Source organism: Xenopus laevis, chromosome 3L, assembly GCF_017654675.1.
Source record: "Xenopus laevis strain J_2021 chromosome 3L, Xenopus_laevis_v10.1, whole genome shotgun sequence".
Taxonomy (NCBI): Eukaryota; Metazoa; Chordata; class Amphibia; order Anura; family Pipidae; genus Xenopus; species Xenopus laevis.
The window spans coordinates 70554076-70570946 of record NC_054375.1 but is presented as its reverse complement, the minus strand read 5'-3'; the positions used below and the strand labels follow the sequence as shown (position 1 = coordinate 70570946).

The 16871-nt window shown below is 37.6% G+C and overlaps 1 protein-coding gene across 2 annotated transcripts in view; it reads left to right on the top strand.

Annotated features, from left to right (window-relative positions):
* arid2.L (AT-rich interaction domain 2 L homeolog) overlaps nt 1-16871 on the top strand; it is a 54193-nt gene that overhangs the window by 16823 nt on the left and 20499 nt on the right. Inside the window, exons 4-13 of one of the 2 annotated variants that reach the window (XM_018252522.2) lie at nt 3898-4031; nt 4164-4382; nt 6237-6304; nt 9193-9259; nt 10265-10515; nt 12138-12234; nt 12321-12530; nt 14278-14445; nt 14757-14835; nt 15649-15783. In XM_018252522.2, the coding sequence (XP_018108011.1) occupies nt 3898-4031; nt 4164-4382; nt 6237-6304; nt 9193-9259; nt 10265-10515; nt 12138-12234; nt 12321-12530; nt 14278-14445; nt 14757-14835; nt 15649-15783 (1428 nt within the window). Of the gene's footprint in view, nt 1-3897; nt 4032-4163; nt 4383-6236; nt 6305-9192; nt 9260-10261; nt 10516-12137; nt 12235-12320; nt 12531-14277; nt 14446-14756; nt 14836-15648; nt 15784-16871 lie in introns of both variants that reach the window. The other variant, XM_018252521.2, reaches the window with a different exon arrangement.

Here is a 16871-nt window from a genome sequence, read left to right as displayed (position 1 = left end):
CCCCCTTTCTTTTGCACAAACAAGATTCTGAGATGATGGAAGGCTTGCATTAATAAGTGTCCACAAAATGGCTCCTACATGCTTGCAGACTGACCGAAACAAGATTCAAATAATTTATACAGTGTAATTAAAGTTCATTGACTAAAATGATAAAATAGGATTTGGATTTTTTGTGACGGGTCCCCTTTATACGCAACGGTGATAATTACTGTCATCATCCTATTGTTTTAACTCCTTTATCACTCCAGTAAGCAGCTAATATCAGCCAAGTACTGTAATTGTAAGCTTTTTTTAAAAAAATATCGAATTTGTCAATTTCCAGCTATGTAGAAATTGACTGTAAGTTTGTTAGTGCAAATGTGGACCCTTCTATTCAGTTAAACAGCTAGTTAAACTTAGGTCTGATATTACCAGAGATGACTGACCAAGCTAGTAGTATTTTTCACCATTATGCTACAACAAAAAATTAAATGTATAATGTGTGCTATAATTATGCCTGGTATTTTAATTTAACATCACCTAGAAAATATCTCAGAGATGCGTTATAAGCACTTATGAATCATATGAAGCTTTGCTTGGCTGTTCTATTTGCAGATGTTGCAAGGTGTAATAAATCATAACTTTATAAAGGCTAATAAAATATTTCATTTAGCTTACATTGATTGCTGATTCGCTTTTCATTCCAGTAGAATTTAATTAAATAGAAACAAGACAGTAAAAAAAATGTTAATTCTTACAAGCTGTGATTTGTTTTGTATTTAGGCAGCAAATTGTGAGAAGTGAGTTTAGGTTATCCTGCTGATAAATGTTAAGGAAGTAAAGCTCTACAAAGAATTAGACTAGAATGGCTACAATGGCCAATAGACTCATTTCACAATAAAGATCTGTGTTTCTGAAGATATTTTAGTAGCTCACCAAATTCTGCCTTCCTTTACAACAGCAGCCCAAAGCACAGTGAGCACGTGCAGTGTCCGTGATCCATGCAGAAGGCCAAATTGTACAAAGCAGTTAGTTTGTCCTGTTATAAATTGGTTGTATAGCGGTGAGGTCAGTCCATGTATAGCCACCTCCAGGCCCTGATATACAGCTTTTCAGATCTTTAGGTAGAGATATTCAGTAACCTGTATCACTGGTAACAATACCTCATCAGCTTATCATTTGCTGTCTAATATCAATGTTTCATATTAAAACGGAATCTAAAGTTCATTTAAAGATAAAGGGACAGTAACGTCAAAAAATGAAAGTGTATTAAAGTAATAAAAATATAATGCAGTGTTGCCTTGCAGTGGTAAAACTGCTGTGTTTGCCTCAGAAACACTACTATTGTTTATGTGTGTAGCAATGGGGCAGCCATTAATATGGTATTATCTGTTATCCACTATTTAACCTGTGCCATATAGCCTTTTTTCAAATTCCTCCGTTGCTACACAACTTGTTTATATGAACTATTGTTTGAAAGCAAACACACAAGTTTTAATAGTGCAGGGCAACATAACATGATATTCATTACTTTAAAACACTTTCATGTTTTGGTGTAACTGGTCCTTTAAGTATAGGTTCCTAGCATTAAATTAAACAAGTGTGTTATTTTATGTCTTTTAAAATGTTGTTTCTGCAGCTTTGCCTAGTGTCCCTTGTTTATGATTCCCCTTGAAGTTTGGCAGCTGCTGGCTGATGCTTGAAGGGCTGCCCCTCCAATGTTTACCTGTCGGATATGGCTCAAGGGTAGTCTAATAAATACATACATACATACATACTTGTTCAGCACTTGCTGCCCCTCAGAGCACCAGCGACCCGGTCAGCTGGCAGATTCTGAAATTCAATGGGAATTCAGTTATCCATTTCTTTGTATCTTTAGTGAACCAAGCTGGGAATATCTGTCTTTGGGATTGAAATTAAACAGTTTTGACTGATGCATTCCTGAAAATGCAGACCTCTTTAATTTCAATGAACTGTAATAGCTTTTTTCGCAAATAGTGTGATAAATCACTGTTACCCCTATTGTATATTAGGCATTTTTACTGCCTCAGTGCTCTCATGGAGGAACTAGGTGGTCAAAATTCTATTCCCTCCCTGACACTGCAATTGTTTGCTAGAGGCAGCACTTTTCCCAGTCATTTGAAAAGTAAGTGAAATCAGGCTGGCAAGTGTGTTCTAAGCTCCGTTCTAAAACTCTGTGGTTAGTATGCTATAGGCTTTAAGTAGTGTCTGCCAGAAACAATTTCTTTTAGAGAATGCAAATGCTTTCCGTGGCAGTCACTATGAGGATATCTGATCATTTTCTTCTCCACTGTAATTAGAAATATGGGGGATTTTTAACAAGGTGACAGGTAGCAAGCAAGCTGTTTCAGCCTTTCCCCACATAGGGAAAATTTCCGGTCAGTCACCAGTCAGGATGTTGGTGGATTGAAATGTGACAGGAACTTCTGACTTGATATTCTTTCACAACTAAGCCAGAAACACTGTGAGGCCTATTTTTAGAACTGTGAAAAAAGCCTGTAAAGTACACTGCATTATGCCTAAAAGGAAAAAAAACTCCTCAAAATATATTATGCTGGCATTTTCCCTGTATAAAAGTTACCAGGGCAGAAAGTAAGGATACATGCAGAGAACGTATGCCTTTAATGCATTTGCAGTAATCGTCTGCATGTTCAAATTACCGGTACAGGGATTCCCAAATCATTTTCTCAGAGACATTTCCTAGCATTTTGTCTTGTTTCCTTTGTTGGCAAGAACTTTACTTGGAAAAAGTCTGAGACGGGAAAAAGCGACAAATTCCCTATGTGTCCTTGGTTTATAGAAATTGTTTGTGGGAAGTACACCAGAGATCTGGAACTCTGAGTGGAAACATGAATTTCCCACTGAAGTTAGTGTTTTTCACCTATTCTGTAACATTATGTAAAATACATTTTGTCATTTTTATGAATAGGTGTGAACTACATGCAAATGCATCGTGTTTGTAAAATCAATATGAATTGTGTTTGCAAAATCAAAATATAATTTCTCTGATTTCTAATTATATACCTTGCAAAACCAGACATGGAGTACGGTACTTTAATCTCTTAAGAAATTACAAAACTGTATGTATGCACAAGCCCTATTCGTTGAACAAGGGGATATACTGTCCCTTTAACACCATAAATTGGTTTTAAGGAAAATTCTAAATTCCCCAGGTTTTACACTTTTATTCTGATGCCCTGCACATGTGGGGCTTTAACTATAGTTATAAGCAACTTTCCAATATATTCCAATTTACATTTTCAGTATCTATGCATCAATGTATCTTCTTTGTTTTCAACTCTTCAAACAGTGTAGCAGAAATATATTCTCTTCCATATTTTCTTCTCCTGTATGGAGTTAGGGCCAGCAGCATGGACACAAACCGCTTGGTAGAGTTTGCACAACTCAGCACAACATGGCAAAAAATAATTGAATGCAACAATTAGACCCAGTTGCTAGTTTTAGAGAAATACATTGATATAGAGAAAAGTGATTATGTGGTTTCCAGTAGTCCCTGTAAAGGCATTGCTAGTTTTGCCTGGTTGAGAGAGGGAAAAGGCAGTGGTAAAATTGGATAGTTGTAATGTTTTCTCCTATGGCCTTAACCGAGATTAGCCTATGAATCACTGTGCAAAAATAAAAGAATAAGAGTAGTAGGTTCTATGTTTTTTTTTTTTTAATGCTTTGGAAAATGCAATACCTTGCAGATGGTTAATAACATGAAAAAGCTCAATTCATCCCCAATGTTTTGAGCTGCTTACAAAGAGTCTTTTACAAGCCATTTTACTTGGTGTACTGTGGTATTTAAAAAAATATTTGATGTCCACTTTTTGTTCACCTTTATTAAGAAAAAGTGTGCCATTTGGGTATTTCAATTAGCTTTTTTTCTTCTTCTAGTTATTTGGAGAAATATGAAAAGGTGCATCATTTTGGAGAAGATGATGATGAAGTTCAGCCTGGGAATCCAAAACCACAACGCCCAATTGGTGCAATACCGTGTTCATACAATTACCAGCAGCATAGTATACCAGGTAAGGTTTTGGGTCACCCTCTGATCTGCGTGTAGCATCTTAAGTTTCATATGTTATGTAAGCCAAAACGTTAGCTTGCAGTGGATTATTTTAGAAATAATTTTACATCTGTCCCACCCCATCTTTTTTTAGATTATTTACGGCAGAGTTATGGGCTTACCATGGACTTCGATGCACCAAATGATTACAATAAATTGGTGCTCTCGCTTTTATCTGGACTCCCAAATGAAGTGGATTTTGCAATCAACGTGTGTACGCTTCTGTCCAATGAAAGCAAGCATGTAATGCAGCTCGAGAAGGATCCTAAAATTATCACCTTATTGCTTGCTAATGCTGGGGTGTTCGATGACAGTAAGTGGGATTTACATTTTAATTAAAATTTAACAGTAAAAAATGTTGCACTTTAATAGTTAGTCAAATTGGTTCGCTGGGTTATTTTTAACCCATTCTGAAAGTGAAATATATTTGTATTCAAAAACGGTAGTTTCAACATTCTGTGTATTTATCTTCGTTACTAGAAATAGAATGCTACCATGGGTAATATATTTTTTCTCTGCCAGCAATTTAGATCTGGAGAATCAGGTTGTGTTGAAGAGTATGTTATTTAAAACAATTAAGCACTGGTGTTCAAATTCGTTAGTAATGTCACAGTAAGGCATGTGCATGTAACATTACAGTAAAGCACTCAAAAATGTTGTATGTATGCATATTGTTTAATATAGCACACCCACATTATTTCATGGTTATTCACTTTCCAAAAGTGATACTGTATTTAATTAATTACTAGGTAAGAGCAATCCACAACTGTTCCTAAAAATATGCTCTTGGGTGTGCCCTTAAGCATAACATATTTTGTGTTTGATATATGTGGTAGTGTGGAACATACATTGATTTTGATGCAAAAGATAGCTAATGAAAATTAGTGTGGGGATTAAATATCGATACTCTCTGTATATTTTCTGTTATTTTTCTTAAAATATTAAAATAAACAAATGTCACATTCTATATAGTCATTTTGCTTTGTGATACTTTTATCGGTACTTGGGTGTAAGTGCATATAATTAGGGATGCATCGAATCTGGGATTCGGCCAGGATTCGGTCTTTTTCAGATGGAAAATCTGTTCCGGCCGAATCCTTCTGCCCAGGCAGAACCGAATCTTAATCTGCATATGCAAATTAGGGGTGGGCAGGGAAATCGTGTGTTTTTTTTTTTTTTGTGTCACAAACAAGGAAGTAAAAAATGTTTTCCCCTTACGATTCGGTTTAGTATTCGGCTTCTGGCTGAATCCAAAATAGTGGATCCGGTGCATCCCTAAATAAAATAGAAAGTGCCTAAATCATTTTCACATTTTCACCAGATTTGCACACTGTAAAAGTGACAGTTGTAATATTGCTGTTGTTTAGGAATTCTTCAAAGTAAGATATCGCCATATGTTTTTGCTTTGTTTTGTCTGTGGAGAATAGAGAGGCATTACCACCCAAAATTTACTCTCATTTCATTTGTGTAATGGAAAAAGATGCAATTCTATGCCACTTTACAATATATGTTTATTACAAATTTTCGACTATTTTAATGTGATCCTTTGAGGGGGAACCACGTGATTGGAGGGGCCTGATTTGTATCAACACCTGGATAGCCATAGGCAAAGATGTATGTTTAGGTGTGTAGCCAGCTTAACCCTCTTCCAGCCAAGACTCCAGTTTCCACAATGCTTTGTGCTATGGATGCACCAAACCCTCCTATTTTGTATTCAACCAAATCTTCCGTAACAGATTTGGCCAAATCCAAACGCTCGGTGCCACCGGAAATTGGTGGCATTCAGTCGGAAATAGCTGCCAAAGTGTGTGACACATTTTTTGCCTTATTTAGGGTCCTGATTCAGTTTGGTCAGGCGCTTGGATTCTTCTGAATCCTGCAAAAAGGTTCAGATTTGGTGCATTACCTTGTACACCTCTGTTCTCTTTCCTGCAAGGTCTGTTACTCACAGAACATGCAAGGCATTGTGGGATATTGATTCATAGCTGGAAGAATTGGGTACCAGTACAATGTTGCAATGATATAATTAGTCATGGAAAAGCAAAGAGGGAATAATAATAAAATAATTTTCTTAGTTTATAAACTAAGAAACATCTGTTTTTAAAGGCTCGTTTATAGAATTTGTCACTTTCTATGGCTTCTAACTTTTTTTTATTTAACTTCCTAGCCCTAGGATCTTTTTCAGCGGTGTTTGGCAATGAATGGAAGGAGAAAACAGACAGAGATTTTGTACAGGTAATTTATAAATGAATTAGTCATATGATATCAGTTAATCAGTTTATACAAGTAGAAACTGTAGGTAGTCATACTTTTCTCAGTCTGTCTATCAGAATATTCATCACCATGTTGTATATGTTTGGAAATCTGCAGACTGAAAAAGTCAAAGTTTTTACATGGTTTGTGTCAATTATTTGGCAGATGTTTTTTGAGTAGACCCTATTAAACAGAAAATTGAGGGATCTCTAATCTAGAAACTGCCAAATAATGGGACGTCCTCTATTTTTCTCTGTAGTAATAAAACAATACCTTGTACTTGATCCTAACTAAACTGACTGAATCTATATCAGTGGCAAGGCAATCCTATTCGCTTTATTTGATGTTTTAAATGTTTTTTTAGTAGAATGCATTTGATGATTCCAAAAAGGCATAAAACTCTTATCTGAGAACCCCCAGTCCAAGCATTTTGGATAATACTGTAATGCAGTTAAAAGCAGAAAATCCACCCCACAAAGTGTATTATGCAAGAAAGTGTGTGTGTGGGTTTTTTTGTGCTTTTAGTGTTCCCTTTGTTAGGAAATGATGTACAGTATTGTATGGATTTGCCACTTCAGATAAATAGGAAGGTGCCATTGGTATGTCTATTTTTACAGTTGCTTTGTCCACAAATTTTTTTTGGAGGAATAATTTCTCGCTGTATACAGCAGAATTTACAAACCATTTCACACAACTGCCTTTGTTTTCATATTGTAAAGCAGGTATGCCAGAATTTATTTCCCTGAATATACTCAGTGGAAACCAACAACAAATGAAGTAGCCTTACCAGTAATATGTTACTGTTTCTCTTTAATGGGGAAACTATTTTATCACATCAGTCAAGCAAAATGAACTTTAATTACACAATATAAATTATTTGAATCTTGTTTCCTTCGGTCTGGGAATTATCAATCAAATCAAATCAAAAATCTTTGTCAATATGCATGTTACAGTATATTGAAATTTCCGTTTCACCCAGCCCCCCCTTTTTTTGGTGCAGACATAATAATTTAAAATTATTTAAAATTCAGTAATAAAAGGAAGAGAGGAAAGATATGTACAGATGAAGCCACTTGGATTTGTGAGATAAATGCGTCATGACTCATGGTTAATTGAAGAAACTGCGTTATCTAAAGTCATCTTAACTCATTTAATGCATTTAACCTTTCCATTAGCATACCAAAGCACCATTGTGAACAATGGTGAATGCTTTAATTAGATGGGATGTTGTGACGCAGTTTTCTGTGTTAAATGAGATAAATGGGATATCTGTGTTTAGTTATTCTGTGTCAAACAGACAAACCAAAGTGGCTGCATCTGTACCATATACTGCTATAACATTTCCTTTCAGACGAGCCAATACCATTCCTAAAAAAAACACCCTCCTCTTTCCACTTCAATGTAACCAAGTAACATAAACCTTACACGTGCCTTTCAATAACGTGCACTACTAGCAAGCAGGCAGGAGCCATTTTGTGGACACTGTTATTAAGACAAGCCTTGCATCATCTCAGAATCTTGTTTGTGCACCAGAATGGGGGACCTGATGCCCATCCCCATGCACTGGCTACACAATTAAATGGTAAAGAGAATGGGGGAATGTGGGGAGTGCAGCGATAGGAAGTGTTGAATGAAAAGTAAATGTAATTGTCTGCCCGTCTCTATGCCCATGGCATAGAGGAGGGGCAGACAATATTTGATTGACAGCTGAGATGTTTAAATGAGCTTACATCAGCTATGAACCATAGGCATTTTAAAAACCATAGGTCTCCCACGTCTTAAACTGCAGAGACTGAAACATTTGTCATACCTGTTAATGGTGTCTGCAGTTTTTTGGAGTTGGAGTTAATTCCATCCCAGTAGCCACGGATTGTCAATTCATCTTGTGCTTAGGGCTAGGGAATGAGCAAAAAAAAACATTTTGTGGAACTTAAAGGGTGAATGACTAAGAGTGTCCATAGATGTTGAGCTTTTTAAAAGATCCGATCATCGTCATGAGACACGATTATTTCGGAACGATGGTACGTTCGCACGAATTGTCTATCAACTAAAAGGACCAGGAAAACAAGGGGTAGCTGCCTGCTTGGCCCTGCAAACATAGATAGATTGCACTGGGAACGACAACGATTTTTTTAACCTGGTCGAGTAATTTCCTGACAGATGTCGGCCGAAAAATTGTAAGATGTTCGATCGTTCAAATCTCGCTAACCGCACGATAATTTCGAAGGATTGGTCGGACTTCTCTAAAATCGGTCATTCGGCAAAAGAAATCTTTGCGTCTATGGGGACCTTAAGAGTCCAACCAGAAACGCATAATTCATGCTACTTAGGTGTTATGGAGTATCTGTTATAATTTGAATTACTTCATTTGTAGACCCAGAGTTTGCCTTTGGCAAGGCAAGTAAATGAAGATAAATTGTTCTTCCTTTGTCCAACCCTGTTAATGAAAAGTGTTAAGTGCATGTTTGAATATATTTTGTTAAAAAGCTTGAATTCCCACTTATGCTTTGGTAACATGAATGAAATGTTCACAGATTAGGGCTATGCTTAACCTTACAAGTTGCAGTCTGCCTGCAGTCACCAACAGTGTCCATGTCACACACACAAATAGCATAAGCTCATAGATACTGCTAGTGACCTCCCTTTACTTACAGTCCACCTTGATAAATATGTTTTTCATGTGATGCTTTCATCATGCTGCAAAATACACCAGTGCTGAAAATTAGCATGTGTATTAACTAATATGGCATATATTTTTATTTTACTAGAGGATTTGTGCTATACAGCAACCATTTTTTGATTATATTAATTATAAACAGTAAATGACATTCATAATTACTTATAATGGGGCTGTTTTTTTTCTTTTTTAGTTTTGGAAGGATATTGTAGAAGATAATGAAGTACGTGACCTCATATATGATAAAAGTACATCTCAAGGTGAGCCCTTTGGTTTTTTTTTTGGTTTTTTTTTTGGGTTGTACTGCATGTTTTCACGTTGCATGCTGTGTCACTTTTTAACATGGTGCCCTACATAAAAACATGTATGGGTCCCTGGCACAAGTTATTTGAGTTACTGGAGAATCCCAGGTGCCATTTGCTTAAAGGTAAATCCCAGATAAATACTCAAAATGTCATTTGAAAGCAATTTCCTAGAAACGTGATTTTGATATTATTTGCAAATGGAATTGCTATAAAAAAACTGTACATGCAGTTTCCTTTCTATTAACCTGATTGCCCTTCCTGAATACTAAAAGTCAGGTCTCCTCCAGCCAAGACTCCAATTCCCACAGATTACTACAAGCATTCTTTAAAGGGATACTGTCATGGAAAAACATGTTTTTTACAAAATGTATCAGTTAATAGTGCTACTACAGCAGAATCCTGCATTGAAATCCGTTTTTCAAAACAAGAAATGGATTTTTTATATCTAATTTTAAAATTTGCTATGGGGCTAGACATTTTGACATTTCCCAGCTGCCCTCAGGTCATGTGACTTGTGCTCTGATAAACTTCAGTCACACTTTACTGCTGCACTGCAAGTTGGAGTGATGTCATTACCCCTCCCTCCTACAAGCTGCTGTAATGTAAATAGAGCCTTGTCTGCTGAGCCTGTCAATTGAACAATAGGCAGGTATCAAGATAAGCTCCCACTGACACCACTTCAGAAGGACTGAAATAAGATTGTCCTTCTGCCCCCACTTACGTTTCAAAAATAAATACACACATGTGGTTCTCACAGATCCTGAAAATGAACATTAGTAATAAGACTTCTGTAGACTTGAGTGCTGAGGTGTTTCCCTGTTTTGTGTTTATTTGCTGTCAGCCAAGTGAAATTTAATTTCAGTGAATTTAGATATGTGTTTAGAATTAATTTAGGATGTTTTGGCTGCATTCCAGTAGATTTAACTGTCCTCCATAATGTTTTTTTTTTTACACTAGCAGAAGGTTCCTCGCCAGAATCCTTGTGGGGATCTTTGTTTCACCCTCCTAGAAAATTGGGCATTAATGACATTGAAGGGCAGCGAGTTCTCCAGATAGCTGTTATTTTACGAAATCTTTCCTTTGAGGAAAGTAATGTTAAACTTTTGGCAGCTAACCGTACGTGTCTGCGTTTCCTGTTACTGTCTGCTCACAGTCACTTTATTTCACTAAGACAACTGGGGCTGGACACACTGGGAAATATTGCAGCAGAGGTAAGAAGCTTACATTATGTGTAAACTTGTATGTCAAAGTATGTATTTGAAACGCTGCTTCATCCATGTCATGACTACTCTTTACAAGTACATTAGAGGACATTCTAGACAGATAGCGGGGATCTTTTTTTCCCCATACAAAGGATCAATGCAACAGAGCCCCCCCACTTTAGACTAGTGCAGGGGTGTCCAAACTACGCCCGCGATCCATTTTTAATTGGCCCGTGGCCATGGCGCTGCTCTCTCACTCTGACTGCCGTGCTTACGGAACGTATTGTGCTGCTGGTGCGATACTTTCTGCCTGATGCCACCCCTACCCCCTCCCTGCATCCGAGGCTGGATGATGGTTGGATCCCCTGGTTTGGGGGCAGGGTTGCCTTTGAGATGGGGAAAGCAACCCGCCCCCTGGAGTTCTTGACGCTGAGATGGCTCAGGCTGGCTCTGCTCTGCCTTGTCACTGTGTCCATTAAAACACTGCCAGTAGGTCAATGCCAGTATTGCAGGAAAAATGGCCGCTGGATGAAAGACTGAATACAGGCAGGAATGAAGTGGTGGTGCAGGGTGCTGGAGGTGATTTGGGGAGCGCAATTGATGCGGTTCAGGTGGAGATAAGGTGCTTAGGCCAAAATAATGCTTTATGTACTTCACCTCGAGTGAGTGGCCCGCTTGTTTGTGTATTTTACCGCATATGGCCCTTGGTGAAAATAAGTTTGGACACCCCTGGACTAGAGGAACAGAACTTTCATTTGAGCAGCATAGATGCTTTGTCACGGTGTGTACTGTGAGGTGGGATGCCCTTCCAGGTGATGATGTGATGGCTGGTTCTGTTGATGCCTTTAAGAGGGGCTTGGATGATTTCTTGGCAGAGCAGGAGGTAGGCAGAAGAGGCACCTTGCATAGGGCACACCACTGTGGGGGGGGGGGCTGGACAGATGCCTGCTCAAGATTCTTCTGCCTTCCCTTAGTCAAGATTCACTTCCCTCTAGAGGTCTCGCCTACCCCCTCTGTCACTTGCTCCTCTGTTCTTTCCTCCCTCCTCTGTCCCTCCCTTCTCTGTCTGTCCCTCCTACCCATTACTTCCCCAGCCCCAAACCTCCCCTCCTCTGCCTCTTCATTGCACCTATGTTATGGTGCATACACATGTATGCACACTGGGGGGGGGGGGGCAGGGTTAACCTACCAGGTTGCATAGAGTGCCTGGCCTGTTTCTTGGACAAGCATAATATTATATCATTAGGCTATAGCGATAATAAATCTCCAATTAGTATAGATATTGGTATATATATATAGTTTGTGAGGTATGGAGGGGTCAGTGTGAGTGTATGGATGCTGATTTAGAGGGGTTAAACTTGATGAACTTTGGCCTTTTTTTAACCCAAATTGTTACTATGCTGTCATTATAACTTTTAGTAACTATTACCCATTGTAAGTTTTATTATAGAAAAGAAAAAAGTCTTGTTAGGCACCAAGGCCTCATGGCTGTCTGTATCACAATAAAAATGCTTATTACATTAAATGTTTAGCATCTGCATAGTATCAGTGATACTTTACTTTTTTCTGCATTGGCTAAAACACTTAATTTCTTGCAATATTCTAATATTTGTGTATTTTTACTATTTCAGCTTCAGTTAGACCCTGTTGACTTCAAAACCACTCACTTAATGTTCCATACTATTACAAAGTGTCTAATGTCAAGAGATAGATTCTTAAAAATGAGGGGTAAGACATCAGTATTTTCGATGAGTTATTTTGTTTAAGCCCTTGCATGCAACATGAATAATGTGTTTTTCTTATAACAATGACAGGAATGGAAATCTTAGGCAATCTTTGTAAGGCTGAAGATAACGCAGTCCTTATTTGCGAGTATGTGGATCAAGATAGTTACAAGGAAATAATCTGTCATCTTACTTTACCGGATGTGCTGCTTGCAATATCTACCCTAGAAGTACTGTATATGCTCACAGAACTGGGAGAAGTGGCCTGTGTGAAGATTGCAAATGTTGAAAGGAGTATAGGTGAGGAATGGTTTGTGAACTCCTTTAAATGTTGTGTTATTTTGTGGGCATGTTTTATTATGTGAGGCTCCAAAAGTACATTTTTTTTGTGTTTTTGAAAATATAGTTTTAGGAACCATTGTAGAGTGTGAGCCTTATAATCTATTCATTAGTAAAAATGTAACTATTTTACATTTAAGGGTCAGGCCACACGAGCAGATTCGGGGAGATTAGTCACCCCAGTGAAAAATCCCCTCTTTCGGGATGACAATCTCCCCGAACTGCCTGCCCTCTGCCAGCTAAAATGAAAATCGTCTGCATCAATTCACGCGCGGTGCTTTGTTTTCCGAAGTTGCCTCACGAGGAAACTTCGGACGACTTCAGAAAACGAAGCTAGACATATTGTCATATTGGGGCAACTAATCTCTCTCCGAATCGGCTTGTGTGGCCTGACCCTAAAGGAGCAGTTTAAATTTATTTATAGAGCATTTCACATAGAGAGCATATCTGTAGATCTGCCATTTTTTTTTTTTACCTTCTCTTCAAATAGTTACTGTAGAACCAGGAAGCTTAAAAATGGTTGCTATTTTTGCACTAAACTGCACAAAGCCTGAAAAGAACATACCGATTTCCTAATTAAAACAATAGGTCAAAAGTATGTTAAAGGGATTTTGTAATGATTTTTATGGTGTAGTTTTTATTTCTAAGTTACTCCGTTTACATTGCAAATAATTCACTCTAAAATATAAAATGTAATTCCTGAACCAGCAAGTGTATTTTTTTGTTGTTATAATATTGGTATGTAGGCAGCCATCTCAGGTCATTTTGCCTGATCATGTGCTTTCAGAAAGAGCCAGCACTTTAGGAGGGAGCTGCTTTCTGGCAGGCTGTTGTTTCTCCTACTCCGTGTAGCTGAAGGAGTTGCAGTGGGTTATACATTTTTACTATTGAGTGCTGTTCTTATAGCTACCAGGGAGCGGTTATCTTCCCATTGTTCTGTTGAAGGGGGGGGGAGGAGGAGGTGATATCACTCCAACTTGCAGTAAAGAGTGAGTGAAACTTATCAGGGCACAAGTCACATGACTGGTGGTAACTTGGAAACTGACAATATGTCTAGCCCCATGTCATGTCTCCCTTTGCAAAAGTTTAAAAGACGATAGCAGGGTGCTAGAATTAGCTGACTAGGGTGCATGGTCAGTAAGAATGGGGCCAGCAAAAAATTCTCAAAAGCGCAAACATATCTCTAAAAGGAACAAGCCAATAACTCTCTCCTTTACAGAGGTACCTGTATGTAGCACTTTCCAGTATTATTCACAACCCAACAGGTAGTTTATATTGCTATAAAAACCTGCAATACACTGCAGTATAGTGCTTTATTCTTGGCTGAGAGGATGCTTACAAATGCCAGTATATGGCTATATTTAGCATGTGTATATATGGTATTCATGTTAAGTATTATCTAGTAGGTGCATTACCTTTGTGGCCACTATAGGAACTACAGGAAAGTTTACCTGAGGCCTACTTTTCTTGTACGATTTAATGCTGGCAGTCAAAAATGCTGGTCCAAAAAGCTTTATATGTTGGCACAGTTAATATTTTCTATGTTTACTGTTTTACAAAGTGAACCAATTTTTATATCTATATTGGATACATTTTTAATAATTATAAGCAAACTCCAAGCCACCTTACATTTGTTAACAGTAATAAAACTAAAATGTGTAATTCATCTTGTTCTAATTTAAATGTGTGTTTCATTTAAATTTTTTAGATACTTTGGTGTGTCTGATTTCTATGGACATACAGATGTTTGGGCCCAATGCACTTACAGCAGTTAAGCTTATTGAGCATCAGAGTTCCAACAACCAAGTTGTTTCTGAAATCCGCCCTCAAACAGTTGAGAATGTTCCTTCTCCAGTAAATGCAGGCTCTGTCCCAGGTTGGTTTTAATGCTAAAATGAAGGTCAAAACCTGCAATGTAATTTTATTTTCACCTTTGAATTGCCACATAAATTACTTGTTGAATCAGTGTGACAGATTAAAGTGACTACCTTTTCCCTTTGTTTCTTTATTAGTGTTAGAAATAAAACAATTCAGCAAACTGAGCATATGTTTTATTATGCATTTTTTAATATGCAGGTTTGTAGCCACATAGTAAAGGTGTGTTTACTTTAACATAAGGATATATTATTAATGACTGTTTTATACATTTTCATTACCATCCTTAAATTATATAATGCTTCTCCATAGCTACCCGTCCAGTTCCAGCGCATGCAGCACCCCCTCCTGGAATTGTAGAAATAGACGGTGAGAAATTTGGTTGTCAATGGTGAGTAAAGAACAATTGCCAAGGAAAATTTGTAATTAAAATTCTTTGCCTGATATTTGTAGATGTTTGTGTGACATCTGTGGTAGGAAAGCTTTAGCGTTAATGGATAAAATACTGAAATATATTTCAGATCATAATACTATGAGTTCATAACAACAGTTTTATATGCAGAATAGTAGTTCTTACCACAAACATGTTTAAACATTTTGCTAGCAGTGGGTGTGATCTTCTAGATTTTGCTAAACCGCTGGAAACAGTACCTTATTGTCTACTTCCTTATGTATTGTTTAGTTAAACTACTAGTATATTTATGAACATGGAGAGGAAGCCTACACATTTTTACGTGGTTCAGCCCTGGTTCAAATTGTGGAAAACACTTATTTTTTTTACATTTTTTAATTTAATATTTTTATTTTCTTTTTATTTAAATTTTCATAATGCCAAGTTTCCTGTGTGTATGTAATATACAATATAATCGGCATACCTTGTTGCAGGTATATTTGTTTTTATGCCTGTTACTGTGAGTTGCTGAGATTGCTTTGAGGAGATACGTTATACACAGGCACTAAGGATAGAGTACCCAAATGCTTACTTGTACGTAGAAATACATTTTTTACTAATACAGTCAAAGGAAATCATTTTTTAAAAATGTACAATTGTTTGCTTAAAATGGGGTCTCTGCCTTAATTCAAAGCTTTCTGAAAAAGGGATCCCAAACCTGTTACATCAAATTTGCCATACAAAAAAAAAAAAGTAAAAGTGACTGTATTATGTCTAGAACCTCTCTTAAAGCTTTCTTTCTAACTTTTATAGGTTAAATGCACATTTTGAAGTTAGTGCTGACAGCTCAGTTTCACGATCAGAAATGTACTCTGAATACCTCTCAACCTGCAGTAAATTAGCTCGTGGTGGTATCTTAACATCATCTGGTTTTTACAAATGTCTTAGGTATGTATTAGATATGTAATATATATAACCTATTTCAGAGTAATATTTTTGTTGGGGTATCCGTTAAAGTACTTATTGGAAAATATTTACAGTCAAATGAAAAAGTTTGGGAACCCCTCTTAAAGGGGAACTATCGCGAAATTGATAATTATTGAAATGAATGATCACATCAAATTAATCAGTTTTCTAAATATAATGTATTAAAATTTTTATATGGTTTTTAAAATATTCTAATTATTATAGTGATCTCACTGGTAGCTCCTCTCCTAACTGGCCTCAGCACAGCTCTGAGGTCACGTCAGATTCATTTGCATAGCAAGTCTGCCCTAACGCTAATTGCCTGTTGTGTGCTGTCAATCATGAGTGTTTTACTGAACCTCCAGTACCGTTCCACTTACAGCATCGGCACTACAGTGGTTCAAAAGGTTTCTTTCCCCAAATTAAACACACGTATATTTTGCCTTTGTCTGTTCCCTGACAGTCCCACATAACTCCGGCTCACTCCTTCAAACCCTCCCTATCCGCTCATTCAAAATTTGGGAGTCCTAAATCATAATAAAAAGTGAAAGTGAGATGCAGAACAACGAAGGAGACCACTGACTAGCTACCCATTGCAGGAGAAAGCAGGAGTTTTGCGTGAGGAAGGGAGGAGGAACGGTGGGGGAATGGAAGTCTTTGCAGCCACTTTGATACAGATAGTGCTGCCTTTCCACATGCCATTCTGAGCGGAGGCGGGGGGTCGAATGGGGAAAGCAGATTTGTGTGATTAGTTGTGGAAATGGAAAAGATAGTACTTCAAGCCAGGCAGCCGTTCCTGTTCTCTCTCTCTCTCTCTCGGTTTCACACTCTCCTTCTGTAACTCACCGTCCCTCCCAGAAACCAGGCATGAAAAAAAAAAATGATAGTTTTACAACTTGGGTCTCCGTCACACAAGCTCTCCCTCCCAGAAACTGAAGGTGGACTGTCAGTTACTGTGGCTTACTTCCCTGCCGCACATTCATTTCTCTTTGAGCAGCACTGAGATGCGAGTATAGAATGTGCTGCAGTTTGAACTTCCTGCTTATCTAACACACGTCACTGCTGCTCAC